Source organism: Guyanagaster necrorhizus (genome assembly GCF_019112545.1).
Source record: "Guyanagaster necrorhizus MCA 3950 unplaced genomic scaffold BT62scaffold_1, whole genome shotgun sequence".
In the NCBI taxonomy this organism is placed as follows: Eukaryota; Fungi; Basidiomycota; class Agaricomycetes; order Agaricales; family Physalacriaceae; genus Guyanagaster; species Guyanagaster necrorhizus.
The window spans coordinates 424,235-450,204 of NW_025064880.1; the positions used below are offsets into that span (position 1 = coordinate 424,235).

A 25,970-nucleotide genomic window follows, 5' to 3' on the forward strand; every position below is an offset into this window, starting at 1 on the left:
GATCTAACTGTAGCCAAGGTAGTCGGTGGGACTCGCGCGGACTAGAGAAGAAACAATAACTGAATTACATCCGGAAGGGGAAGAAGATACTCACTCCCGTTCATTTATTTAACAAGGAAATGGAAAGGCACAGACACACATATCAAGTCTCCGAATTGGCTGATAGGCATTGCGATAGGTTCTGCGAGGTTTTTTGTATTTGTGCAAAACAAGTCTTATACCACTTGGTGAGAGTCGAAGTCGGAGCCTTGTCGATGACGTTGAGAGCATCAAACTGCGCTTGTAGTGTTCGGCCATCAACGACAGCGTCGAGCGATGACTTGAGACGATCGACGCTTTCTTGGAAGTTATTCAATTCGGCAGCTATTGCAGACAGATCTTGGGGAGGATAGAAGGAAGAGATAAGGTCGTCCGAGGCCGACAACAGGGCTGATGAACATGGTGCAAGTTTGTCGAGATCTGAGTTCGGAAGGGCCGACGAAGGTGATGGCGATAAAAAGTCCTGCAAAATTCGTTTGTGTAACAACGTTGATAGACGGATGATGGCGTAAACCTTATTGAACTTTCAGTCAATAGGTGCAAAGCAATAATTGGAAGAGTAACCTGTTTTGCCCGTTCAAGCTCCTGTTCATCGAGGCACTTGACAGAGCCTAGACCCAATTCATCCCATTCATCGTCCTCGCCATCCTCACCATCATCCGCGTCATATTCAATCATATCACTGAGCTCCTTCAAACCATCATCCAAGGGCCCACTGTCCCGCTGCCATTTTTTTCGAACAGCAGAGAGATTGTCAACCGACAAGCCATCTCTGGATGACGAGCGTGCTTTATCAATCAAATGGTGGATTTCACCGGTTTTAACGAGGTAATCATCTCCCGATTCAAGAACGCGCGTTTCGGACACGTCAAAAATAACAAGGAGAGATTTAACTGACTTGATGATATCTCTACAGATGTTATTGAATTCCTGGACAAGAGTGGCCCCGTGAATTTTGGGCAGCAACATATCTGTACAGTGCGCAAGCGCGGAGATGTGATTTGACATGTCCTTTAGCGGCGAGAGTGCTGCACCATACGTGAAAGCTTTGGGCTTCATAGCCAGTGAAATTTTGGTTGTAGATCCATAGATCAGGAGTAATAAAGACAGAAAGTCTTGACGAATAACCGCCAGTTCCGCCGGAGGGATATCCTCTGCCTGCGAGGACTGGGAGAGGAAATCCAGAGCAGCATCGCAAGTCTCTATGGCCTTCTTGATGGAAGACATCGCTATAAAGAAGGATGAATTTCCTTTCATTCCTTGACACAAAAATTACTGACCTCGTTGCTGATCCTTCAGTGCCATGGCAAGCGGGAGAAAGAATCCGTGGGTGATCACGTGCCTGCCGACATTTTTTCGGTCTGGCGGAATTACGCGCGTTCAAGCCCGGGTATGCTGCGACCACCACAGGTGAGTCCATTTTCACCATTGCCAACCATTTACTGAGCATTTTTCGCAGCTGCAGAGCCCTTTGCGGCTCGTAGCATACTCCCACTTTCCTCTACCAGCTCAAATATGTATACGGCGTCCGTTGGGTCTAACAACGAGGACACTGCTCACCGCCTCTCTGGCGTCCAGGAGACCCTCTTTTCCTTCATTCACCTTGAATATCATTGCGAAATCTCGAAATGTCTCTCTGGGTTCAATTTTCAATCGATTCAAAGGCTCGCCAGCACCGTCGCCTACCGTCGTAGCTCATGTCACGAAGCTTGAGGCGGAGGCAAACGTGTACCCTCACGATGTCGGAAAGCAGCTGGCGCTTTTTGACGCTTTGTTGGAGACGAAGCTCAGGTCTTCCTATGAGCTTATTCTCAATCGTTGGGAACGAATGTGTGAATTTGTGCGTCTGCCTGTCCTCTCACTTTAATACACATCTAACAACTTCCTAGGACCCTACATCTCCCCTTCTCCGGTCGGAAGAAGCATTTCAGATTTATTTGACGTGTTTGATAAATACGGGCCAGCAGAATTCAGTCTACTCAGCCGCTCGTCGCCGAGATTCTCTTTTGGCGTCTTTACCCGCCGTAGTGAATCACCAGGCTCCTACGCCTCAGGAGCAGCCAAATGCAACCATTGCGCCTGAAACTGGTGTTTCTGAATCACACGCGACCTCATCACCGGAACCTAACCCTCCGCTCCCAATTACGCCCAAATCTAGCCAGGACATCGCCAAAGCCGTTCTTTCAACGCATGCAACGTCTTCATCTTCACCTCTCTTGTCGAATGTGGACCCCGCAAAGCTGGCCTCCGCTTTTGAGGCTATCGGCCCCGTTCAAGTCACCATCGTCGAACGTATGTTGGTTTTGAGTGCGATTAATCCATATCCTCATATCCATTAGGTAAAAGTGCATGGATACCTCGGCTAGCTCGCTTTATCGCTGTCCTCTTGGTGTCCTCCTTCTGTATGTGACATCCATCCCCACGTAAGGCAGTTCCTAACGTATGATTCTTATTATATAGTTTTCCTGGTTATACTGTCGGTCTTCTTCGAGAACACGGGGATTATCAAGAATGGTCCTCGAACGGCCCAGTATCAACCGTCTCAGGAAAGTACTGTGAAATTCAGTGACGTTCATGGCGTAGATGAGGTTAAAGAGGCTAGTGGTTCTTTTCTCCTATGCTTATTTGACAGTCAATGGAGGTACCCGACATATAGGAATTGCAAGATGTCGTTGAATTCCTCAAGGACCCAGAGTCCTTTGCAACACTCGGAGGAAAGTTACCAAAGGGTGTTTTGCTTACTGGGTCGGTGTTCTTTCGCAAGGCGATTAGGATTCCATATTCATTTTACTAGATCCCCCGGAACTGGAAAGACAATGCTTGCGCGCGCAGTTGCAGGAGAAGCCGGCGTTCCATTCTTCTTTGCCTCGGGGTGAGTTGGCCGACCATTCGCCGAGACTCGCTCAGTAACAGAACTCCCAAAGATCCGATTTTGAGGAAATGTTTGTCGGTGTAGGTGCTAAGCGTGTTCGGGATCTGTTCGCGGCAGCTCGTAAGAAAGAACCTGCCATTATATTTATCGACGAACTCGACGCGGTTGGTGGGAAGCGGAATGCAAGAGACCAGCAGTATATGAAGCAAACACTCAACCAGCTTCTTGTGGAAATGGACGGATTCCAGCAGAGTCAAGGCGTTATTGTTATAGCCGCTACCAACTTTCCTCAGAGTCTCGATCCGTAGGTGATTCGGTCACCCGTGTAAACATACTTATACTTATCTTCGCAGAGCCCTCGTAAGACCTGGACGATTCGATAGACATATCGCTGTACCACTTCCCGACATTCGTGGACGTGCACAGATTCTCCAACACCACATGCGAAATGTGTCCACAGCCAAAGGCAACCGTCTATAGAACAAGTTGCCGTGATTTGGCTAATCAATCTAATCTTTCAGATGCTGATCCCAAAGTTCTTGCTCGCGGAACGCCAGGCTTTTCTGGTGCTGATCTACAAAATATGGTAAAGTGAGGATCATGTGCTCGTTCGCCAATGACATGGACTAAAATGGATTTTGTTAGTCAAGCTGCCATTCAGGCTGCCAAAGAACGGGCCAAAGAAGTGACTCTGAGCCACTTCGAATGGGCTAAGGTCTTATCATTCATTCATTACCGGCATAGAATCTAAATTTGGTGACAACAACAGGACCGTATTCTCATGGGCGCGGAACGAAAGAGTCAATACATTGCTGAAAAGGACAAACTTGCCACGGCATATCATGAGGTCGGTCCCACTAACCTACAAACTTGCCGCTGATTTCTCACGTTTATAAACTCGTAGGGCGGGCATGCCCTTGTCGCACTGTATACGGAAGGTGCAATGCCTCTTCATAAGGTTACTTGCGTGCCTCGGGGACATGCCCTAGGCTATGTAGGCTTGGCTGCTATTTATCTAGTGAGGCGAAAACTGATGCGTATATACCTAGACATCTATGCTTCCGGAGAATGATAGGACTTCTATCACTCTGAAGGAATACCTTGCATCCATAGATGTCTCCATGGGAGGTAGAGTCGCTGAATCGCTTAGTATGGAGTTCATATATTGGCCGTACAGATGAATCTGATTTCTCCTGCAGTTTACGGGCCTGAAAACGTTACTAGTGGAGCTAGTTCGGATATCCAAAACGCTACCTCAATAGCACAGTCTATGGTTAAGGTACGCTCCGTTTCTCGTTCATTTACGGAAAGACTCAGAGATTGAAAGCGTTGGGGCTTTTCTAAACTTGGTCCGGTCTATTTCAATGATAAGGAGACAAGCCCTGCTCGGATGCAACAAATTGAGGATGAAGTGACAAAGTAAGTTTTCGCCCCGAAATACCTACCATATGGAAAACGAGGGCATATGGTGCTATCAGGCCAAGCCGAGACTGTGCGGGCACTGATCTTTATACATTCTAGTATCATCAAGACCGGGGAGGCTCGAGTCGTCGCACTTCTTCAGGCCAAAATTGATGAGCTTCACAAGGTAAGCGAGTATATACCATTGTCAACGTGTGCGTCTCTTTACGAGTGTCCCAGCTCGCCCATGCTCTCGTTGAACACGAGACTCTAGACTCCCAGCAGGTGAGGAAGGTTGTGAAAGGAGAATCAATACGGAACATCGATGAGGTACTGGAGAAGGAGCTTGATGGTTTAAGGAAAGGGAAAGAAGAATCCAAATAAACGTAAGCGCTTTGCTTTCTGACGTTCAATGCGTTCAATTGATGATGAGTACAGTAGATGCATCTGTCCGGTGTTTACAAACTGTCGGTTCGGAAAGTTGCGATCAGCTTTTGTGACTGCATGGCGTAAGTTATACAATTTATAGGCCGCACTGGAAAGTCTTCTAGTGACTAGGATGTGGTGGGCGCTCTTAGTATATTCACTGTTGGTGTATAGAAAATCAGCTGTAGCTTGCAATCAAGACATTGTTCGATGTTCAGGATTCCTAGCATCTTTCGCTCCTCTTCAGCCTGTGCGCATGCACCTGGGAATAAAAGCGACGTCGAAGCAAATCAACATCATGACAATGAAGGAGAAGCGAAGAGGTGTGTGAATACGACGTCTCGAGACCTAAGAATCATGGACTGTTCAGATTCTCTCCATTCACTTGGTCCCCGCACGCCACAAGGTGGTCCAACAGGCGCTTGCAATTCAGTTGTACATATTATGTATATCCACTCGGGCCGAGATGGAACCATTTCAAGGCCGAAACGAAGGGGACCTGCTGCAGTCGAGCTGGCGTTTGGCTTCGCATTCAGCGGAGAAAAAAGGGTTGTGCGAGTCTAAAAGAGGAGACCTTTAGAGAGCTTTTTATGGCGGTAGGTTTGTACGCACATGTTGCGGAACGCTGGAGATATCAATCAGAAAGAGACAGGGCGCGTGTTCCCTCATGGATGTCCCCTTCAGGACTAGCTAGGCATATGTTACTGGGAGTATCTTACTTGTTTTGGCGGGCATCGGCCAATGTGGGTGGGTGGGCGTAGCATATTACGGTCTGCCTTTGTTTCGAGGACTTTGATGTTAGTATATCATATCTTCGAGTCGCGTAATTCGACTAGTGTTGGGAAAGTAGAATAGAGGAGACATCGAACATCGAATCGGGTGCATCTGATCAAATTGACTTGCAGGGCCATCCATATCTCGACGTCCCTCGCCCAGAATCCTGGCTTCACCCTCCCGCTTCTTGCCATTCTCGCCACGGAAGTTTCCTTTATTCTATGCTACAATCTGTGCTTACCAGATATCAAGCCGGACCGTAAATGTTAGGCCTAATTCCCTATTTTTAAGGGAGGACAGAATTCAAGCAGGGGGCCCGCTCATTCTCTTCTTCACCATTTTCCTCACGACTGGACTCAGATCGAGGTAGAACGATGATCCATTGATGATTGACGATCTCTGATATGCTTTTAAACAGTATACACTCGATTGAACTCAAAAATCCGCGATCTGGCCTACCTCCGCCGACGACGAATGTGAGGCTTCTTCCCATCGTACTTGCTGCAATTCATCAATTATTCCCTCAGATGTGTTACAGAGAACTCTTATTCAAGCGTTCTGTAGAATGCGAGCACCTAACCAAGACAGGCCAAAATATTATCGACTGTCATTCCTCCCGTTGCTATCTGAGTGCTGCTCACCCCTCGAATTGCGGATCTCATCAACGTCCCTGTTATTGCCGCCGCTATTATGGCCAACCAATAAGAAGGGTTACTGCAGAAGTAAGCCCGAGCCATTCTGCAGTCTTATCGTAGAGCGCTCATTTTTTGGACCGTTAGGTCACAGGCAAATGTGCGCTGTGCTTAGAGGAAGAGTTATGATCCAACATTCCCGTTTCCACACTAGATTCACGACTCAGCGTCTCATTAACGCACTAAGTTATTTGTATGACTACTGTAACGACTTCCAGCCTCCCCCATCCATATCAAAGTCTGCCAGCATTCGATCGCTGATACCTCCATCCTCGAATTCGTCCTCGTCATCCATGGTGTTCGCCTGTCGCTCCACTTCCATCGCCATGGCCTCAGCCCTTTGCTTCGCCTGAGCCTTTTCAATGTCTTCAAGCGTCCACAGAGAGACGCCTGTCTGGTTCTCGTTTGGATTTTGGGAGATTGTCCGCATGAACAGTTTTGACAGTGTCAACGCCATATCGGTCGAAAGATTTGAACCAGTGTCCGTAATATATTGATTAATCCAGCGAGGAAGCTTGGCTCTTTTATCCGCTCGAGCGAACCGCTGCAAACGTATCAGTTTCCTTGACCAGCGCCAAAACACAGGTCAACAAACCTTGTCTGCAAACACCATCAAACCCCAGTCGGTCTTTCCTCTAAGGACACGGCCAACACACTGCGCCGCATTCCGCATGGCATCAAAGCCTAGGAATTCAGACTCGCGTATCCGATAAGCATCACGCAAGTATTCCAGCCTAGCCTTCAGAATTCGAGACTCTGTGTACTGATAAGGAACACTACGAAACAGTCAGAGGGGGGAAGGAAGCACGAGTATATTAGAATTTACCCAAACATGATGACAGCGCGTCCATAGTTGTGGTCAAAGTCGATGCCTTCTGATACTTTCCCTCTGGCGACAGATAAAAGTACAGCTCCACGACCATTGTCGCAAGCCTACACATTGATTGCATAGGCTCGTCAGATGAACCGCATGGACGAGGAGTACCTACCCTTCTATAATTCTCCAATGCAATGCTCGTCTCGTTAGCATCCGGGGTCTCGACGAAAATGAGCTTGTTCTTCCAAACTTCGTTCAAGATACCCTTAAGAGGCTTGTTCAACAACAGATCTAACTACAGGATATCAAACTTACCATATCATTCCAAGCCGCCACTATAGATTCCATGTAGAGATAGCTTGGAAAGAAGGCTACGATTCCGTCGGGCACGATTTTACTATATTCAACAAGAATACTGCCGAAGTTGCGAACAACTGCGGGGTCATTTCTAACTTCAAATCGGGAGCTGATGGCTACCTGGTCACTGCCTCTGGTGATGACCTTTGGCTGGATCAACATCAAAGAAAGATGGCCGGTGAGAACGGTACTCACCAAAGGTAAGAATGCGTTTCGAGTCAGCGTCATAGGATACGTTTCTTGTACCACGGGAGAGAATTGAAGCATCTTCGGATACATGTCCAAGGGCGAGATGGTACCCGACGTTATGACTACACTGCTGAAACGCTCAAATACGGGTTTGATTGCCAGCGAAGGATCCAGGCACCTAGGACCAGCATATTAGACTAAGTCCACCAGACTCGCGACGTCTATCAGTAGAAACGAACGTAAAGTGAAAGATAGGGTTGGGTACTGTGGCATTTTCGGTTTCAAAGGGTTCCAAAATGAGTAGAAAACCTGGAAGAGATGTAAGACTACGTTTGTGCAAAGACATCGGCTTGTTCATACCTTTTTCGTAAGTCGACACTAACGTTGCAAAGCCAGAAACTTTTTGCAGTGCGGCGTGCTCGTCCAGACGGCTGAGCTCCAAGGTCCTTATAAGGGACTGTAATCTCTCGGCGCAAAACCTGAGGAAGGAGTCAGCGAGGGCACTACCGCAATCCGCTCCACTAAATACCGGCCTCAATGGTCTGCGTTCAATGTAAGTGATATCCTTTAAGTGTTGCAGAAATGACAGCGGCGTTTCAGCTACTACGTGGAGAACCCGCATCCTCGTCTGGATTTTTTGTTCAGTGGTTTGAGATCCGAGAGTCACGGAAGAACAATTTACCTTCAGATACTCTACAAATCTTTTGAGGAAAGCAATGAAATGTTCAGCTTTCCGAATGTTCCCGGGTATAGCCTCATTTAGCAGATCCTCGGGTAGAACTGACACAATTAGATTCAAAGAGAATGGAGATCCGGTAGACTTACCAGGGCTAGTCATAAATCCATCCCTAACTTCATCGTCTTGCGGGTCATCCTGGAGACCTTCAACAAGCTTCGCATATTCATTCTGGAGCTTTGCTGCGTCGGTCGTTTTGATCCTAAACAAAGATTGTTCAGTGATGTTGAATTTGATCGTATCAGCATAAGTACTCTTCTATCTTTTCACCGAGTTTGCCGATGCTGCGGCTTGCAGAGTCCAGCATCGGTCGCGTCAAGTCTATACTAAGAGACTCGATACACACATTGTCTGATTAGGTACTCGTTATCAATCTGGGATGGCTCGAGAGTGCAAATTTACCGATATTATGTGCCTCGTCGAATACGACTATTGCATCCTTGGTCATTTCTTTTGAGACTTGTTCGGCAACCTTGGGATCAAGGAGGTAGTGAAAAGAGTATATGATGACATCTACGAAAGGTAACTTTGTGGAAACATTAGGTCCGTAGATTGGGGTCAGGACTAAAGAATTCACCATTCTTCGAACAGTAAAGTAGGGACATGTTATATTATCGCGCCCATATTGGAGGATATCTGCCAAGGTCGATATTCCGGGAGGAATCAGACTTCCAGGCTCAAGTTTGCCAAGATTCTATGGTCAAATACACCATGAACTTAGAGAATCTGAGGTTAAGGATAGTCTCATACCTCATGCCAATCACATAATTCCACGGAGCCCGGATCCGCTCTCCCTTTTTCGCAGACGGCAGCATTCGTCATGTCTCGACACCGAGCGTCGACTACCTTCCCTTTCTTTTCCTTAGAAACCTACTGCATAGTCATTTTACAGAAAATTCAGGACAGTGACAAGGATACCTCTGGGTGAATGCATAGATTTTTACGACTGGTCAACCCAAGTCCCGTGAAGCTTCTCTCTTTCTGCTTCCCCTCTTCGGTCTCGGCGCACTCTATTCGATATGCAAGCAATCTCTTCAGCTCAGCAAGGGCTTTTTCAATCTCAGGAACAGTTCGAGAACAGTAGATAAGTTTCCGTCGGGCTGGATGAAACTTAATTTCGGTTAGAACAGAAAACACTCTGGTTCTGCGAAAGGTACCTGTTGGTATGAAACGATTAAGGACAGCAACGAGACGGTCTTCCCAGTCCCTGAAGGCATTTCGAGGACGCAGTGGCCCTACCGAAACATGTTTTACTTCACTCCAAAAAAAGAAAAGAGTGGTATAACCTCTGCGTCGAGGGTCCTTTTGAGATCGCACATGTAGGCATATTGTTCTTCGCAAGCACATTGAGACTAAGAACGAGACCAAGGAGGTATTCGTACCAGGATAGATACGGTCGTAAGGAAATATTATCTTCGATGCGCTAGATTGTCAGAGGGCGAAGCAGCAAGAAAAGGCGACTCACTGGTAAATTGTCAATGTAGAACTTCATCAATGCGCGTCACGCGTGACTGAGGGTTGACGGACCCCTAAGCTACCTCGGATACCTCGGGCCGAGAGCGGAAAAATGGATTAATTCAAAAGATTCAAGATAGGCCTAAGATTGGACATCTCTATTCTCAAACTGTAAGTCACACGCTTCTAACTTCTGACCGCGAGCTACCTACAACAATTTCTTCTTCTGCCAAACTTTATACGCCATCCAGGCGGCACAGAAATGACTTGTTCAATGTTTACAATTTGGTTAATAGTACACCCAGGCTTAGTAGTAGCTTCAAGGTTACTATTACGCTACGACAATTTACATTGAAGGCGTGAAGCGGCATTTAATTCATGTTGCAAGGTGAAAGGTGCTAGAAAGAATAACTGAAGGAATCTCATCTCTACGTGATGTACCATAAAACGACATGGAAATAGCGTTATACATCAGAGTCTTTGGTCCATTGAGCATAACATCATTGTACAAGAGGCGTTACTTATTTATATCGTTCACTCATCAGCTGCGATTTGCAGAGAAGCTGAAGAGATAATCGATTCAGTGTCCTCCGTGCTGATAAGACTGTGTCAGCTTCCATTCAAGCTTTTGATCGAAGACGGGACATACTTGGAGTCGATAATACTGTAACCATCATCGGGGGAACTGGACGTTCCAGTTTCATCTGAGCTCGATGAGGTGGAATTCTCGTTCGGAGAGAACGAAGTTCCCGCCGCGGCGGTGACATTCGAGACCCCCCACTGAAAAAAAATGAAAAGAATAAGTATTTGAACGATCCCATCATAGGAACACCCTTACCTGGTATTGCATGATACCAGCCAAACCACTGGTTATACCCGCTACAAGGCGCAGTCAGAGACACGGTCAGAAATCGAAGGATCTCTTACCGTCGAGCCAAGTGGAATACGCCTGGGTACGTTCTGAACTGGTAACACCAAAGGTCGAGTTGCTCGTCTCATTGCTAGTGGTTGTATTGCTGGAATCTGCAGTTCGACCGGGGGGGGGGGGGATATCAGTGCTTACTCTTCTACTTCAGAGATAAGATCATACTCGAAGAGTCAGCAGCAAATGGTGCCACGGTGCTATTAAACGGAACGAAGTCCGGAGCATGCTCTTGCGATACCAAACCGAATGCTGTAAGAGCTATTGGTTTACCAAACCTGCGCACTGCTATTCAGTCCTGAAATACTTCACCAAAAATACCGTACTCACGTGGCACTCAACTCGGCTTGAAGGCTGATCCATTCCAAACCCTCCTGCAATGTTTTTTGAAAACTTGACAAGCCCGAGTCAGCTGCATCCTGCGTGTAAGTGTTCTGGTCAGGGAAGAATTGGAATGAGCTATATCCGATCTCGGGAATGTTCAGAATATCTTCGGTGTCGACGCCTGCAGACCCATCAAAGGCGGTACCAATTTCGTTTTCTTCTTGGCGCCTGGTTCCTATTTATTTTTCCCAAGATCAGCATCAATGCGAAGCAAAAATAGCGGTTAATACATACGACTGGCAACCCATCGCCCTCGGACTCGGACACCTGATGAACCTCCATCCGATAAAGCGCGGTTCTTTCTTCGCCTCTCCTCCCTGCGCATGATAAGTTTACGCTTGGTAAGAGGTTGGGATTTGGTCGCGCGTCGCTGGCCCGGAGCTGCCGATGTCTGCGGTGAAGGTGCTGTGGGCTGCAAAGGGAAGAGCTTGGGACAACCAACACAAAAGAATCCTTGGGTGCTGGAACGAGAGTTAGAACTGAACGGCTGATACAAATGGAAACGAACCCAGAGGCGACTATGTGATTGCTATCAATAGACTTGATATGCTGGGCAATTATTGAATGCCATCCCGTTACGGTCTGAGCGGTACAAGAAGGGCTTGCTGCAACGGAAGAATTGCATCTTGACCGTAATTGAGTGATGCAAGTACGAATTAATTAACGACGTGAGCATACCTCGCATCATTAGCGATCTCCCTGGTTTGATCCGGGCATAAACATAAGGCATTACGTTCACACAGGAAATGGACCCACCAGGAGAACACGGTCGGATTGTTCACATAGCGAGTCACAATTTGGGTAGTGTAGTTCTCGAAAGCCTCGATCAGTGTCTTGTTGGTGTAAAATTCGTCATGCTTGCATCCACCAAACTGCCGTACGTAGGTGTCCATACCACCTGCAAGCAGACAGTTAGATCAAGGTCTTCGATTAGATACTCTGAGGCTTACCATAGTCATTACTAAGGGTGTTTCTCGGCCGCGTATCATCTAACAATGTGAATGAGAGCACAGGAAAGTGATGCCAAGATACTTACTCGTGCTTGAGTTCGCAACTGGATTCCAGTTGTTTGTCAGTGAAATTATGACAAATACATTGCACTCGTGCGCAGCTTTGAGTACAAAGTCGAGTTTCTGGAGCCCATTCGTGCCATTATTAACCGTCAGAGTCCCGTTCTTGTCTATGAGTTGGAACCAGGTTTGATTCTCGTTTTCGGGAATCTCCGTAACGTCTTCATTCCGTGTGAGACGGGGACTCTATGGTGAGACTAGAACACACCATTAAAGCCCCAGGTCCTGACGACTTTGATTCCGACTTGCGACATGTTGCACAAGGTGTTCTTGATATCGTCCTCTGTATTCTCAATTTTAGGCGCCGATGAGCTGTGATTTAAGCAACAGCACTGACTGGTAATGAGAGTCGGGAGCCAAGGGGCGTTCACCCCGACGAACTTGAATTCGCTTGTGGTGGTTGTGAGTTATCGTTGAAGACCTGTGATGACTTGACAAAACCACACCTTCCATTGACTATGAATTGACCATCCCTCGTTGACACGAACTGAGAGAGATTGGTCTGGCCGTTGTTCCTTCTGGCGCTCCTTGGTGCTCCGTGGACGGCCGTGAACAAGGTCCCCAGGAGGACGGGCCACAGAATGGCGAGAAACTGCATGAGGAACAAGGACGGGAACTGGGAAGGCAAGAAGCACTTTCAGCCAGGAACCATGATGTTTTATAGAGACGGGAAGATTTGCCTGCAGGCGTGTCATGCTCACCGCACATTCAATCTAGCCGGCTAGTTGGTGCATTTAGATGGGCGTTAACTGGGATCACTGATCGATAAAACTTGCATATGTGCAGGACGCTGAATCAAAAATGCAAGACCCTAATTGGTTCGGGACAACATGATAGACCGAGCTTTGCTTCTTCTGGAGAACTTTTAAACCAGAAAAGTGGAATAGATCATGGCAAGAAGGGGGAGAAGCTCTTTCAGACGCGCACAGGAGTCAGACACAGAACTAAGAGAGATCATGGAGTAGACAAATTCGGCGGGTGCGACAGTCAAATTTGGAGAAATATCGAGCAGTGTACAGGGCGACACCACTGACATGCAAATCAGTAATTGTCGGGTCCGAGAAAACCAAAGCTGGCGATTAGATGTAACAGCTGGTTACACTGGAAGAGAACAGGGTAATCCAAGATCGGTTCATGTGCACAGCCACATACTGTTACCCATATGCTCGCACGATATGCACGTTCTGCTCGCTGCACGACGACCGTAGCACGGCCAACTCTCATTTCTGCCAGACTCCAGTCCAACACGTCTCGTAAAGATACACCCCTCGTCGAATCAGAGCATCTTTTCGCGAAGCCGGCTCTCTTCGTGCTTGATGTCGCAAAGCGCACCCTGAAATTCACCTTTGGAGGCTTGGTGATTGTAGGAGTTGTCGCACTGGGGACCCATGAAGCCTATCATCAATGGATAGAACGGGTGGAACTGGCACCGAGAGCAGATGATGAAGAGGTCAGAAAATGGGAATGGGATGTAGAGACTCTAAGGTGGTCGGGTCATGCAGGAGGCACGGACCCTGGTCTCGGCATGCGAGGGCGACACCTTGTTCGTGCAGCATGGGCCTCGCAAACTTGGGCGCCAGCAGTGGGTATCACTCCCCCTACGAAAGCCAATCCCTCGAATGGTCTGACAGACCTCTCTGCTATCGTCGACGCCCGCTTGTACTACGGCGAAAAGTACCTACGAGAGGCACTCGCCATTGCAGAAGAGAAGGAAAGCGAACAAAAGCTTCATCCGAGTACATTGCCCACGTTATTGACGCGTCACGCTATAGTTCTCGAAAAGATGGGCCGGGACTCTTGGGCGAAAGCAAAATCTCAGTACGGGCGCGTCTGGGCCAGCGAACCGTCGGCCTCCGTAGCTCTTAAGATTGGTGATCTTTCCAATCGAATGGGCCAAAAGGACGATGCCTTGGCTTGGTGGGCGCGGGCCATTCAGTTGACTCAGAAGGACCCTGTCGACGCTACGAAGCCTGCAGTACCTACTGTCGCTCTATCATCTCCATCAGCCCAACGCATCCTTTCCTCCGTACTCGTCTCCCTTTCTGCCTTCTACGCCACCACCCACAATTTCCAAGAGGCCGAAGAAATCGAATATAATGCATTAAACACTCTTCGATCTATGTCACAGCCAGAATCTCCTTCTGTTTCTCCATCCAAAGCACTCCACACGTCAACTTTACTCCAAAGGTCAGCTGTTCTCTCTGTCCATCGTGCAGAGGTGCTGTACGCACGAGGCAAATCGCCAAAAGAATCCATTAAATGGCTTTCATCAGCGGCAGAGTCATCCGAGAGTGTAGTTCATGCCTTGACGGGCCCTAAAGCTGCTGGTATAGATCAAGTTTCACCGATATACAAGCATACCAAAACTCTGCAAGCTCCAGCAATTGACTTGCTCCGAGACGCTCGTCGAACAGCTTCGGAGGCGTGGAATTTGATGGGCATTTTGAAAGAACAAGTATCTGGTCATGACCAGCAATCCGTTCTTGAATGCTACGACCGCGCCTTGCATTGGGCAGGAAAGTTGGATGACTTTGGCGAGCGGATTCCGGACGTCATACTATCTCGCGAGTGGAAAGTCATTATGGACAACTACACTCGACTAAAGCGTGCCATCCAACCCGAAAGTCATACAACATAGTAAAACTGACACTATCGACCTTGTTTTGCATGTACCATTATGGCTAGAAGTAACAGCGCTCCATCGATCTATTAATATCAAACGTGAGGGAAATGTATGTTTCGCTACAATGTCAACTAAATATACGCTACATATTATTGAATCCAACCAATGGTCCTGAATATCAACTAGCTGTGATAAGATACGAAATCTCTATGATGTTTCGCGAACTAGGGCGACAACAACTGTTACACTAAGAATGGACAGTCAATGCAGCAAGAACAGGACCATGATAACAACTTACTCGTCAAGTTTCTGTATTAGGACATTCCATGGGTAAGTGGGGCCTCCTAGCAGCTGAGAGACACTTACTCCTCCCCGGAAAAACATGCCTTGCCTAGCGGCTTCGCCTACATTGAAATGAGCATAGAGCCATAGATAGCAGTAATAGACACATACTCTCAAAAGGACTACGCCTCCGCTTGTTGAGCATACACAGCCTTGCATAGTTGGCCATTCGGTCGGCCATAGCCTGGACCTGAACATCTTCGGGTAGACCTGCACGACCTACCAAAGAGGTAATTGTTACTATTTCATCTGGAAAGACGTTGTCGCCGAGCCCATCTGTCTGCATTCCAATGAACAAACGAGACAGAAACAGAAGAAGGATACAAACATAGGCAACAACGATATCCCCATCTCGAAGAGTAGTTTCGTAAGTATCAGCCTCTCCTGGTGAGTCCACGCAGGCACGTTCAAATCGACGGGTGGAGTTAGAAGGTAATTTGGTAAGTTGTCTATCCGATCCGCTCATGAGGGCATGGAGTGTCACGAATAAAAGACGCTAACTTTGGGCAGTTGAAGTAGTGTGTTTGAACGCGTTGTTTATGGATGACGGTCGAAGATCGAACAATCATGAAACCACTGTCACCTAGACTGACGGTACAAGACTGTGTTAGCTAGTAAATATGCAATCTATGAAAAATACCACTTTGCAGCTCGTAAGAGGCCCGATGATGCATTCATATGGATGAGACAGGCCGTGCTAGAACCTAAGTAAGACACGTTAGAAATAGAAAGATTGGTGCAAGACATTCTACTCACCGGCCTGTACATGCTTTTCTCTCAGAACGCCATGGTATGAGAGCGCCATACTCTCGAGTGGTGTTAATTCCCACCCTTCTACCTCTTCGCGTTCAGCATAGTCGAGGGTCGGGTCGATCTCTGGCTCACCGGCCCAGGCGTTCCGCGAATATCGGTGAGCATGATACATAAAGGCCTGCGAGAACAGCGAAGGGTCTACACCACTCTCCACCCACCCGCCAACACCGTCGGCCACGCCAAAGGACATACCCTTGAAGGAATACAAGTCGGCGACACGTAGGTTCATTTCTATAGGCAACTTACAGAGGAATTTTTCATCTGTTTGAGAAGAAATCCCGTCATGTTCTCTTGAGAGTGAAAAATAGCCACGACACACCTCTGTTACGTAGAAAAAGTCCTCTCCTGCATCTGGCGCCCATTTCGTCGCCTCATTCGGTATGGCATCAGGAACGGTACGCGCGAGCATTTGGTCTCGCCACATTCCTATAGGACTGTCTTCGGGAAAAGGTATTTTCTTCATTTCGTTCCCTGACGTTGGTTTTCCTGCCCAGCTGGTGCCAATATGAAAGGTATATGGCCTGCGAGGGAATGTTGCCATGGAACGATATGCATTTTTGTTGGAGCGGCGCAGGAGAGCGCGCCCTAACGCGCTCGACCGCCTGTACGAATGTTGTAGATGAGCGGACATGGCAGAGCGCCAATTGAGCTGCCGCTGTGGAAATCGAATCCGTGATCAGAAAGATTGGATTACGCAATCATCCCCGCCTTCCGGCCATCCCTTCACCCCGGGACCCGTTTTGTTGCCCGTCTCCCCTCTACTCAACTCACAGTTCACTCAAAGCCGAGTTCTTTCCCCCCAAACCCAAGAAATCAAAAGGATTTCTTGCTCCATACTTAGTCTAGTCTACAAAGACCTATCTTTAGCCCTCCCCGTCTCCTTTCCGCACCTTCACTTGGCATACATAACAGGGTAAGTAATAGTACTAGCGTATGTACAACATTGGTTATTTCTTCCCTAGCCATTTTTGCATGTCAAACTTTGCTTTTTTCCGGGGCTTGATAAGGGTCGCCTCTTTCACGCCACTGTTTGAGACCATGTTTACAAGTGACCCATTAGTACGCATCGTCTTCGCGTCTTTCCCGCCCATGCTGCCGGAAATCTTACCAAGCCCTGAAGGGAGTGAACGCCCTCCCTCTGTTCGGACATCAGCGAGTAGCTGTTCCTTTGCGTCATTCGGCAATTTCGGAACGTCGTAGCTTGATATCGGTCTGATAAGTTTCTCAGGTCGTTCGCAGGGCCATTCCACAGCCTGCGCAGCCTCTGACAACGAAGATTTCTTTCGGCGAAATGGGTTAACCGACGCTGGTTTGTCGGTGGATTGGAACTGCGAGACACTGTCCAGTGTCGAAGAGTTTTTTCTCCTTTTGTTTCCATCAAGTCCCTTCTCTAAGGTTAGCGACGTCCGCCATTCGGCCATCAGGCGAGCTTTGGCGGTATCCATCTTGAACGCTGCCTTCTCCGTGCCGGATCTATTCGCAGACGGAGAATCTTCTTTTTTTGAGTTTGATGTGTTCTCCAAAACATTCCAGTCAGGAGGGGTGCGATAGAACATTGAACCGTTGTTCAATCCTGTTAATCGAAACTTCCTTTCTTGCGTTGGATAAATCTCCTCTGCCCGATGCCCTGCAGGCTCCTGTGGAGAAGGACTACGACGTCGAGCACCAAGATAAAACGCCAAAGCAGTATGGTGTGAATTCTGTTCTTCCATCTCAGCAAATGTGACATTGATCATCCAGTCCGGCATTTGTGAAAGCCCCGACGACGATGTGGCAGCGGGCGATTGATTTACACTTATTGGAAACAGTTGCGAAGCTGCTTGTTGTGGTATCGTCTTTTGCAATCAAGGCTATGAGGAAGCGAGCGCGCAACAACTTGATGATACTTACTGAACTTGAAGAATAAAAATGACGGAGATCTGAGTCTGCAAGGTGTGTTGAAATGTAAACGTCGTGATGACTTTCTTGATTATCAGTCTCGAAATCATTTTCCGAATAGGATAATCCATCAGAGCCCTCGGCACCTTCATCAAAAGGACTGAAGACATCAGAATCATAGAGATACGAGACGTCCTCATTACTTGCTGTTTCACATCAATTTGGGGCATTTTCCATGCTGATATGAGGCACATACCTGTCGGTACTCCTCTTAGATGTCTTCTCCGAGAGCGTCGAGAAGGCAACTGTTCGGGAGCCACTTGGGCGAGGAGCACGTTGTCTTTGCTATCCTTCTTGCGGGGCAGTAACGTGATTGCCGTGTTCTCTGGGCCAACATCGGTCTCTCGACTTCTTCCTTCACCAGTCAAGGCACTTGAATGACTCTCACCCTTAGATTTAGACCTTTTAGGATGAGAATATTCCACAGTGTCGATGTAGAGACTGAAGACTGAAGACGACGGAAAAAATTTGCACGAAGGAAGCCCGAGGGACGACAGAAGCTCAAGTGAAGTTCGAAGAGGAGTCGGGTGATATAGGCCTGGATCGCTAGATACAGACCACGGATGGATGAAAGAAGAGGTGGAGCATTCGGTGCCGCGCAGATCTTTTGACAGACACAACAGATCAGCGTTAGCTCCATAATTCCAGATTACAAATGACATACCCAAGACAGCGAGAAGTGGAAAGCTCTTGATGTGATGGAATACTTTGTGTGTGATGCCTCGGCAACTTCTAAGGCGAAGGATTCTCAATGACCAAGGACCTCGACGTCTGTCACCATCGTACCATCCCACCGTTTTGCTGAGGGCACTGACTCCGTAGTCAGTCAATGTCGTCCCGCTCGCTTCCAAGGCACAGAGACTACTCAAGTGTCTGAGTTCAGAGATGCTAGAATCTGTGAGTTCTTCGCAATCAGGAAGTTCAAGAATGGTAATCAGTGTGAAGTCAGGCGTCGATGGAATTTGTTGCAAGAGAGGAAGATATATATCGGAGAGCGGGATGGGGTAGCTTTCAAAGGACTTTGGCAAAGAGGTTGAATACAGTTGAATGAGTGTAGCCCAGAGCCGAGGATCGACGCGTGAAATGGTAAATCTAGGATCTTTGTACGTAGGAATCAGGGCTTTGATAATGTCAAAATCTGAGTCCGAGGAAGGGGGGTCATATCTGAGTGTATATGGACTTAGATGATGCACTTGCTCCGGGGAGAGTACGAGAGCCCGAATACAGAAGTAAACGGGAGGTGGTACATAATTGAATCTTTCCGGAAAGCCCCATTCGACATAAGGGCCGACGGTGCGCTGCGCTGCAAGAACAAATTTTGACACCGTGGTATCATTAGAAGATTCCGTTCTGCGGCGCGCCAGGATGATTGGTTTAGACATGTCCGTCGTCTAGAAAAAATGAGTAAAATCCGAGAAAAAAGCATAAAGAGCTTGGAATAACTACATGTATAGCGTCGGAAGAAGTCCTTTTGAGAGGCCCTACCTTGAATGCTGCTGCAAGAAATTGGAGCGCGTTGCACCGTGCGACATGTCAATGAGCAATTGCAAGTGACCAGTATAATTAGGTGTCTGAAAGTGGGTGACGTTCCCACGGTAACGCGGCTTCTTGTTTCCACGCTGGACCGCAGTCAGCCACCTCTCTCTTACAGTCTCACTCTCTTGATACCATCATTTGTTCCCTAGTACCGCCTCCCTTGTCCCCTTGCTATCGACGCTCTGCCGTTCTTTAACTATCTTTTTTCCGTTATCTTACTTTCCAGACTGGTTCGCAAGTCTTCACGTTGTCATGTCATCCAGAGGCTATGGCGGCCCTCAAGATCCCCGTTCTAATCCCTTCGCAAACCCCCAGCGACAGCCTGGACCTCAATACCCACAGCCAGGACCTCAGCTCCCTCAGGCAAGGAGCGGCTACGACACTGACTCAGACATGGGCGACAACTACGGCTCCTACAATTCCAGCACGACTCGTCTAGCTGCTGCTCCTGGCTATTTCGACCAAAACAGTGCGTCTCCTCTTTGATGAACGCAGGAACATTGTCGTTGGGTTCTTTCCCATCCGACAAGTCCCGTTTCTCCTGTCACCATTCGCTCAACCTTTTTTTTCCAACTCCAGGTGGCTCTGAACAAGACGTGTATGGTCGCCGTTATGTCCCATCCCTCGAATCTCATGCAAGCATACCTAGTATATCCCCGTTTGCTGACCCTGGTCTCGGCACCAGTGAACCATACCCTGCCTGGTCTGCAGATAAACAGATACCCATGTCGAAGGAAGAAATAGAGGACATCTTTCTCGACCTTACCCAGAAGTTTGGCTTTCAAAGGGACTCGATGCGTAATATGGTGCGCACATTCTTCAGTTAACTCGCTAGTTGTGTTCAATTGCTCCCAGTTTGACTTTACCATGCACCTGTTAGATTCCAGGGCATCTCGTATGTCGCCGAGTCAAGCTCTCCTTACTCTTCATGCGGATTACATTGGTGGACAACATGCCAACTACCGCAAGTGGTATTTCGCTGCACAGCTTAATCTGGACGATGCAGTCGGTCAAGCCCAAAACCCGGGCCTACAGCGGCTCAAATCAGTGAAGGGCAAGAAACCCACCAAGTCCCTTGACTCTGCCCTTAACCGCTGGCGTAATGCCATGAATAATATGTCCCATTATGATCGTCTTCGCCAGATCGCCCTTTACCTCTTGTGTTGGGGGGAGGCTGCCAACGTTCGCTTTGTGCCCGAGTGCCTCTGTTTCATTTTCAAGTGCGCCGACGACTATTACAGAAGCCCAGAATGTCAGAACAGGATTGACCCCGTTCCCGAGGGTTTGTATCTCAGCACGGTAATCAAGCCCTTGTATCGCTTTATGAGGGATCAGGGCTACGAAGTTGTTGACGGAAAGTTCGTTCGGAGGGAGAAAGACCACCACGAAATTGTTGGTTACGACGACATCAATCAACTCTTCTGGTATCCTGAAGGCCTAGCCAAGATAGTCCTTAATGATAACGTACGTTTAACAGGAATTTCATTTTCCCATCCTAACGACCACACTCCACAGACTCGTCTCGTAGATGTTCCTCCAGCTCAAAGATTTATGAAGTTTAGCCGCATTGAGTGGAATCGCGTTTTCTTCAAGACCTATTTTGAAAGGCGCTCCCTTTTACACTTACTCGTAAACTTCAATCGTATATGGATCCTGCACGTCTCCGTCTACTACTTCTATACCTCGTTCAACTCTCCCAAAGTGTATGCGCCTAAGAATGAGTCATCGCCGTCTGCGCAGATGACTTGGTCTGCGGTTGCCCTCGGTGGGGCAGTCTCGACAGGTATCATGATCATTGCCACGCTTGCAGAGTTTTCCTACATCCCGACCACTTGGAACAATGCGTCTCATCTCACAACGCGGCTCATCTTCCTCATCATCATATTGGCTTTGACATGTGGCCCCACCTTTTACATTGCCATGGTGGACGGCCGTTCCAATCTCAGTCAGCTCCCGCTTATCTTAGGCATCGTTCAATTTTTCATTGCCGTTGTCGCTACGCTCGTGTTTGGCTTAATACCTTCTGGCCGTATGTTCGGTGACCGGGTAGCAGGGAAGTCACGGAAGTATATGGCATCTCAGACTTTCACTGCATCCTATCCAAGTCTGGCCCGTGGTGCACGCGCCGCATCCATTTCCATGTGGGTGCTTATTTTCGGTTGCAAGTTTGCCGAATCCTATTTCTTCTTGGCGTCGTCGTTCTCGTCCCCCGTTGCCGTAATGGCAAGGACCAAAGTGCAGGGCTGCAGCGACAAGCTGTTCGGGAATTCTCTTTGTACTAACCAAGTTCCATTCACACTCGCTATTATGTACGTTATGGACCTGGTATTGTTCTTCCTGGACACATACTTGTGGTACATCATTTGGATTGTCATTTTCAGTATCGGGAGGAGCTTCAGTTTGGGCTTGAGCATCTGGACGCCATGGAAGGATATCTTTACGCGGTTACCCAAGCGGATATATGCCAAACTATTGGCCACAGGCGAGATGGAAGTGAAATATAAGCCTAAGGTGAGTACCTGCTGTAATGCTCGAACTGCACTTACCTGTCACCACAGGTTTTGGTGTCTCAAATCTGGAATGCGATCATCATATCCATGTATCGCGAGCACCTCCTTTCCATCGATCATGTCCAACGTCTGCTTTACCACCAGGTCGATGATGCTAGCGGTAGGCGTACGCTTCGTGCACCACCGTTCTTTACCAACCAAGAAGGCTTCAAAGGCAATTTCTTCCCTGCCGGCGGAGAAGCTGAACGTCGGATTTCATTCTTCGCTTCTTCGCTGACCACTGCCCTCCCGGAGCCCCTACCGGTCGATGCCATGCCTACATTCACTGTCTTGGTCCCTCATTATTCCGAAAAGATCTTGTTGAGTTTGCGAGAGATCATTCGAGAGGAGGACAAGAACACCAGAGTTACAATCTTGGAGTACACGAAACAGCTTCATCCTGTCGAATGGGACAACTTCGTAAAGGACACTAAGATTCTTGCGGAAGAGATGGACGGTGACTCCAGTGTCCACAACGAGAAGAAAACCGACGATCTGCCATTCTATTGCATTGGATTCAAGACATCATCACCCGAGTACACTCTCAGGACACGGATATGGGCATCGTTACGTGCTCAGACGTTGTACCGTACCGTGTCTGGCATGATGAATTATTCCAAAGCCATCAAGCTCCTTTATCGAGTCGAGAATCCTGATATCGTGCATGCGTTCGGTGGAAACACGGAACGGTTGGAGAAAGAGCTTGAGCGTATGGCTAGACGGAAGTTTAAGTTTACCATTTCCATGCAACGGTACGCCAAGTTCAACAAGGAGGAGCAAGAGAACGCAGAGTTCCTTCTCCGCGCGTATCCTGACCTGCAGATTGCCTATCTCGATGAAGAGCCTGGCCCCAAAGGTGGTGACCCTCGCCTTTTCTCCACCCTCATCGATGGACATTCCGAACTTGACGAGGAGACTGGCCGGCGAAGACCGAAGTTCCGTGTAGAACTTCCTGGAAATCCAATTTTGGGTGATGGTAAATCCGACAATCAAAACCATGCTATTATATTCTATCGAGGCGAATACTTGCAGCTCATTGACGCCAACCAGGACAACTATTTGGAGGAATGTCTGAAGATCCGGAACATTCTTGGAGAATTTGAAGAATACTCGGTCTCCAGCCAGAGTCCGTACGCGCAGTGGGGGCATAAAGAGTTCAGCAAGTCGCCCGTGGCCATCGTCGGTACCCGAGAGTACATTTTCTCCGAGAACATTGGTGTACTCGGTGATATCGCCGCCGGTAAGGAACAGACTTTCGGTACCATGACGGCTCGTGCATTGGCGTGGATTGGTGGCAAGTTGCACTATGGTCACCCTGACTTCTTGAACGCAACCTTCATGAACACTCGAGGAGGAGTATCCAAGGCGCAGAAGGGTCTCCACCTCAATGAGGACATCTTCGCCGGAATGAATGCATTTGGTCGCGGTGGTCGTATCAAGCACTCGGAGTACTACCAGTGTGGTAAAGGGCGTGATCTTGGTTTTGGCACCATTTTGAACTTCCAGACCAAGATCGGAACTGGTATGGGTGAACAGATGCTCAGTCGAGAATATTATTATCTGGGAACACAGCTACCCATCGATCGATTCCTCACGTTTTATTACGGTCATCCGGGTTTCCATATTAACAACATCCTCGTCATCTATTCCATCAAGATTTTCATGGTCACGCGTACGCTACTCTCTCTTTCCGTTTTTGATTCTTACACTTACCCACATATAGTCCTGTATCTTGGAACTCTCAACAAGCAACTTTTGATTTGCAAGGTTGACTCTCAAGGAAATGTTTTGGGTGGTCAACCAGGATGTTATAACCTCATCCCTGTGTTTGATTGGATTCGCCGTTGCATTATCTCCATTTTCTTGGTTTTCTTCATCGCCTTCTTGCCGTTGTTTTTGCAAGGTACGTTAATTGCTACTCCTGTGTAATTGATTCCAACTTTCTTCGCAGAACTGGTCGAAAGGGGCACAGGCAAAGCTTTGCTTCGCTTGGGAAAGCATTTCCTTTCCCTTTCCCCCATTTTCGAAGTATTCTCTACGCAGATCTACTGCCAGTCTATCCTCAGCAATCTGACTTTCGGAGGCGCCCGGTATATCGCTACAGGTCGAGGCTTTGCTACCAGTCGAATCAACTTCAGTATCTTGTACTCACGTTTCGCTGGACCCAGCATCTATATGGGTATGCGAAACCTGCTGCTGCTGTTATATGCTACCATGGCTATCTGGATCCCCCATTTAATTTACTTTTGGGCGTCGGTGTTATCCCTTTGCATCGCTCCGTTCCTCTTCAACCCGCATCAATTCTCATTTGCCGATTTCATTATCGATTACAGGGAATTCTTGCGATGGATGTCTCGGGGCAACTCTCGTACAAAAACCAGCAGCTGGTATGGATACTGCAGATTGTCACGTACGATGATTACCGGCTACAAGAAGAAGAAGCTTGGACATCCTTCTGATAAGCTCGCTGGTGATGTGCCCCGCGCTGGATGGAGGACCGTCATATTCTCTGAAATTATATGGCCCATTTGCACGGCGATCATATTCGTGAACGCGTATATGTTTGTAAAGTCATTCCCAGATTCAGATGGCAACCAGAACCCCAGCCCACTGATCAGGATATGCCTTATCGCAGTTGGCCCCGTCGTCTGGAATGCCGCCGTGCTTATCATACTCTTTTTCATCTCGCTGTCGTTGGGTCCCATGATGGAATCTTGGGCCAAGTTTGGTTCGGTAATGGCTGCATTGGCACATGGATCTGCTCTCTTCGGTATCATCGCGTTTTTCGAGTTCTTCGTAAGTCTTGCCTTACGACTCTCCGAGGTGGATGTCTCATCAGAATTGGTAGTGGTTCTTGGAACTTTGGGACGCGTCTCATGCTGTTTTGGGCGTCTTGTCAATCGTTGCCATCCAACGGGCAATTCAAAGAATTCTTATCGCCGTTTTCTTGACCCGGGAGTTCAAACACGATGAGACCAATAGGGCATGGTGGACTGGCAAATGGTATGGAAGAGGTCTAGGAACATCAGCAATGTCACAACCTGCTCGAGAGTACATTGTCAAGATTGTCGAGATGTCCTTGTGGAGCTCGGATTTCTTAATGGCTCACATCTTGATGATAATTCTGACGCCTCCACTTCTCATACCGTTTGTTAACCAACTACACTCTACGATGTTGTGTACGTGATGCGTTCGTTTGCTAGGAGCTGTTACCTAATTTTTTTCTTTAGTCTGGTTGCGACCTTCGAAACAAATACGAGCTCCACTGTTCTCGACAAAGCAGAAGAGGCAGCGGAGATGGATTGTATGCCTGTCTGTATCCTCCCGCTTAGCTTGTAACTAAGGCGTATGCGTCTAGGTCATCAAGTATACCTTGCTCTATGTTATCGTGATTAGCTTTTTGATATCTTTGATTGTTTTGCGTATGTTCCCTTCGTATCGACTCGTTGAAATTCTAATTAACTTGTCACAAACAGCCGCTATCTTCCGCAATTCCATTACGTTTGACTGCACAATCTGCAAGAGTATTTAACGATCTAACACCATTTCAACTGACACGATACCTGTCTGGCTTGGCTGATACTTAGTGCATATATTCACACCGTATCGCAGTTTTTCTTTACCCTGTACACCGTCGTGGTAGTAGCACGACCATAATTTTTGGACGGAACCGCCAAGTTTTTGGTAAATATATGTCTTTTCCTGATGCATACACCTGCCCCGAGATACACATTTTGGTGAATCATAAAGGAGGTAAGGGGGGGTTGGCCCTCAACACGTAGTCAGTTAGCAACTTCAAACCGATCGCGATCGGACCCACCTCTTGTATTTTTACATTCTTGCCGCAATAGAGTCGTTTTCTATTCTATTGCGCGCGTTCAGTGTTCCCCGACCACGGTCAGGGATCCACATCCTTTGGAAAGGATATCAGGAATGACTGGATGTGTTGCAACTTATGATAAAAGTATATACATATCCCATGGCAGTCCGAGGCAAGCATTGTTACTAGTTAGTCCTCAGTGCAATGCATCACGT

General features: G+C 47.9%; 8 protein-coding genes across 8 annotated transcripts; 3 read left to right on the plus strand and 5 right to left on the minus strand.

Moving 5' to 3' along the window:
* Positions 1-142: 142 nt before the first annotated feature.
* BT62DRAFT_998549 (uncharacterized protein) lies at positions 143-1,266 on the minus strand (the record flags this gene model as incomplete). The annotated part of the gene is made up of 2 exons (XM_043190735.1): positions 143-553; positions 604-1,266. 2 exons carry the CDS (start codon positions 1,264-1,266, stop codon positions 143-145), a joined length of 1,074 nt encoding a protein of 357 aa, XP_043046019.1.
* A 76-nt stretch (positions 1,267-1,342) lies between these two features.
* On the plus strand, positions 1,343-4,696 carry BT62DRAFT_977182 (ATP-dependent peptidase; the record flags this gene model as incomplete). Its single annotated transcript, XM_043189261.1, has 19 exons — positions 1,343-1,365; positions 1,425-1,429; positions 1,548-1,879; positions 1,929-2,331; positions 2,379-2,441; positions 2,500-2,627; positions 2,696-2,784; positions 2,834-2,911; positions 2,964-3,215; positions 3,265-3,377; positions 3,433-3,502; positions 3,557-3,626; positions 3,681-3,758; positions 3,816-3,905; positions 3,961-4,060; positions 4,111-4,190; positions 4,239-4,330; positions 4,433-4,499; positions 4,553-4,696. 19 exons carry the CDS (start codon positions 1,343-1,345, stop codon positions 4,694-4,696), a joined length of 2,277 nt encoding a protein of 758 aa, XP_043046020.1.
* A 1,639-nt stretch (positions 4,697-6,335) lies between these two features.
* On the minus strand, positions 6,336-9,800 carry BT62DRAFT_983559 (DNA repair helicase). Its single transcript, XM_043189795.1, has 19 exons — positions 9,769-9,800; positions 9,686-9,716; positions 9,590-9,636; positions 9,461-9,538; positions 9,222-9,413; positions 9,054-9,173; positions 8,881-8,997; positions 8,706-8,829; positions 8,558-8,654; positions 8,393-8,505; positions 8,250-8,347; positions 7,928-8,195; positions 7,807-7,876; positions 7,574-7,745; positions 7,337-7,522; positions 7,194-7,286; positions 7,031-7,137; positions 6,800-6,980; positions 6,336-6,748 (listed from the first exon to the last, which is right to left on the minus strand). The coding sequence occupies exons 1-19, from the start codon at positions 9,793-9,795 to the stop codon at positions 6,404-6,406; spliced, it is 2,466 nt and encodes an 821-aa protein (XP_043046021.1). The 5' UTR covers positions 9,796-9,800; the 3' UTR covers positions 6,336-6,403.
* A 319-nt stretch (positions 9,801-10,119) lies between these two features.
* BT62DRAFT_989669 (glycoside hydrolase) lies at positions 10,120-13,257 on the minus strand. The gene is made up of 16 exons (XM_043190172.1): positions 12,815-13,257; positions 12,581-12,750; positions 12,472-12,524; positions 12,343-12,417; positions 12,101-12,295; positions 12,015-12,053; positions 11,821-11,962; positions 11,743-11,763; positions 11,573-11,689; positions 11,299-11,525; positions 11,011-11,239; positions 10,849-10,958; positions 10,686-10,781; positions 10,597-10,637; positions 10,408-10,538; positions 10,120-10,353 (listed from the first exon to the last, which is right to left on the minus strand). The coding sequence occupies exons 1-16, from the start codon at positions 12,827-12,829 to the stop codon at positions 10,293-10,295; spliced, it is 1,722 nt and encodes a 573-aa protein (XP_043046022.1). The 5' UTR covers positions 12,830-13,257; the 3' UTR covers positions 10,120-10,292.
* Positions 13,258-13,264: 7 nt separating this feature from the next.
* On the plus strand, positions 13,265-14,868 carry BT62DRAFT_6701 (uncharacterized protein). Its single transcript, XM_043181821.1, has one exon. It carries the CDS (start codon positions 13,297-13,299, stop codon positions 14,770-14,772), a length of 1,476 nt encoding a protein of 491 aa, XP_043046023.1. The 5' UTR covers positions 13,265-13,296; the 3' UTR covers positions 14,773-14,868.
* Positions 14,869-14,898: 30 nt separating this feature from the next.
* Positions 14,899-16,516, minus strand: BT62DRAFT_939501 (uncharacterized protein). The gene is made up of 8 exons (XM_043187715.1): positions 16,232-16,516; positions 15,856-16,153; positions 15,743-15,803; positions 15,601-15,687; positions 15,428-15,548; positions 15,211-15,379; positions 15,056-15,161; positions 14,899-15,004 (listed from the first exon to the last, which is right to left on the minus strand). Exons 1-8 carry the CDS (start codon positions 16,451-16,453, stop codon positions 14,965-14,967), a joined length of 1,104 nt encoding a protein of 367 aa, XP_043046024.1. The 5' UTR covers positions 16,454-16,516; the 3' UTR covers positions 14,899-14,964.
* A 982-nt stretch (positions 16,517-17,498) lies between these two features.
* Positions 17,499-19,420, minus strand: BT62DRAFT_6984 (uncharacterized protein). Its single transcript, XM_043181923.1, has 4 exons — positions 19,297-19,420; positions 18,515-19,241; positions 17,803-18,454; positions 17,499-17,747 (listed from the first exon to the last, which is right to left on the minus strand). Exons 2-4 carry the CDS (start codon positions 19,230-19,232, stop codon positions 17,708-17,710), a joined length of 1,410 nt encoding a protein of 469 aa, XP_043046025.1. The 5' UTR covers positions 19,233-19,241; positions 19,297-19,420; the 3' UTR covers positions 17,499-17,707.
* A 68-nt stretch (positions 19,421-19,488) lies between these two features.
* On the plus strand, positions 19,489-25,585 carry BT62DRAFT_925078 (1,3-beta-glucan synthase). The gene is made up of 11 exons (XM_043184715.1): positions 19,489-19,855; positions 19,966-20,192; positions 20,242-20,850; positions 20,902-21,897; positions 21,945-23,607; positions 23,659-23,838; positions 23,887-24,731; positions 24,784-25,114; positions 25,166-25,239; positions 25,294-25,357; positions 25,412-25,585. Exons 1-11 carry the CDS (start codon positions 19,639-19,641, stop codon positions 25,465-25,467), a joined length of 5,262 nt encoding a protein of 1,753 aa, XP_043046026.1. The 5' UTR covers positions 19,489-19,638; the 3' UTR covers positions 25,468-25,585.
* Positions 25,586-25,970: the final 385 nt, after the last annotated feature.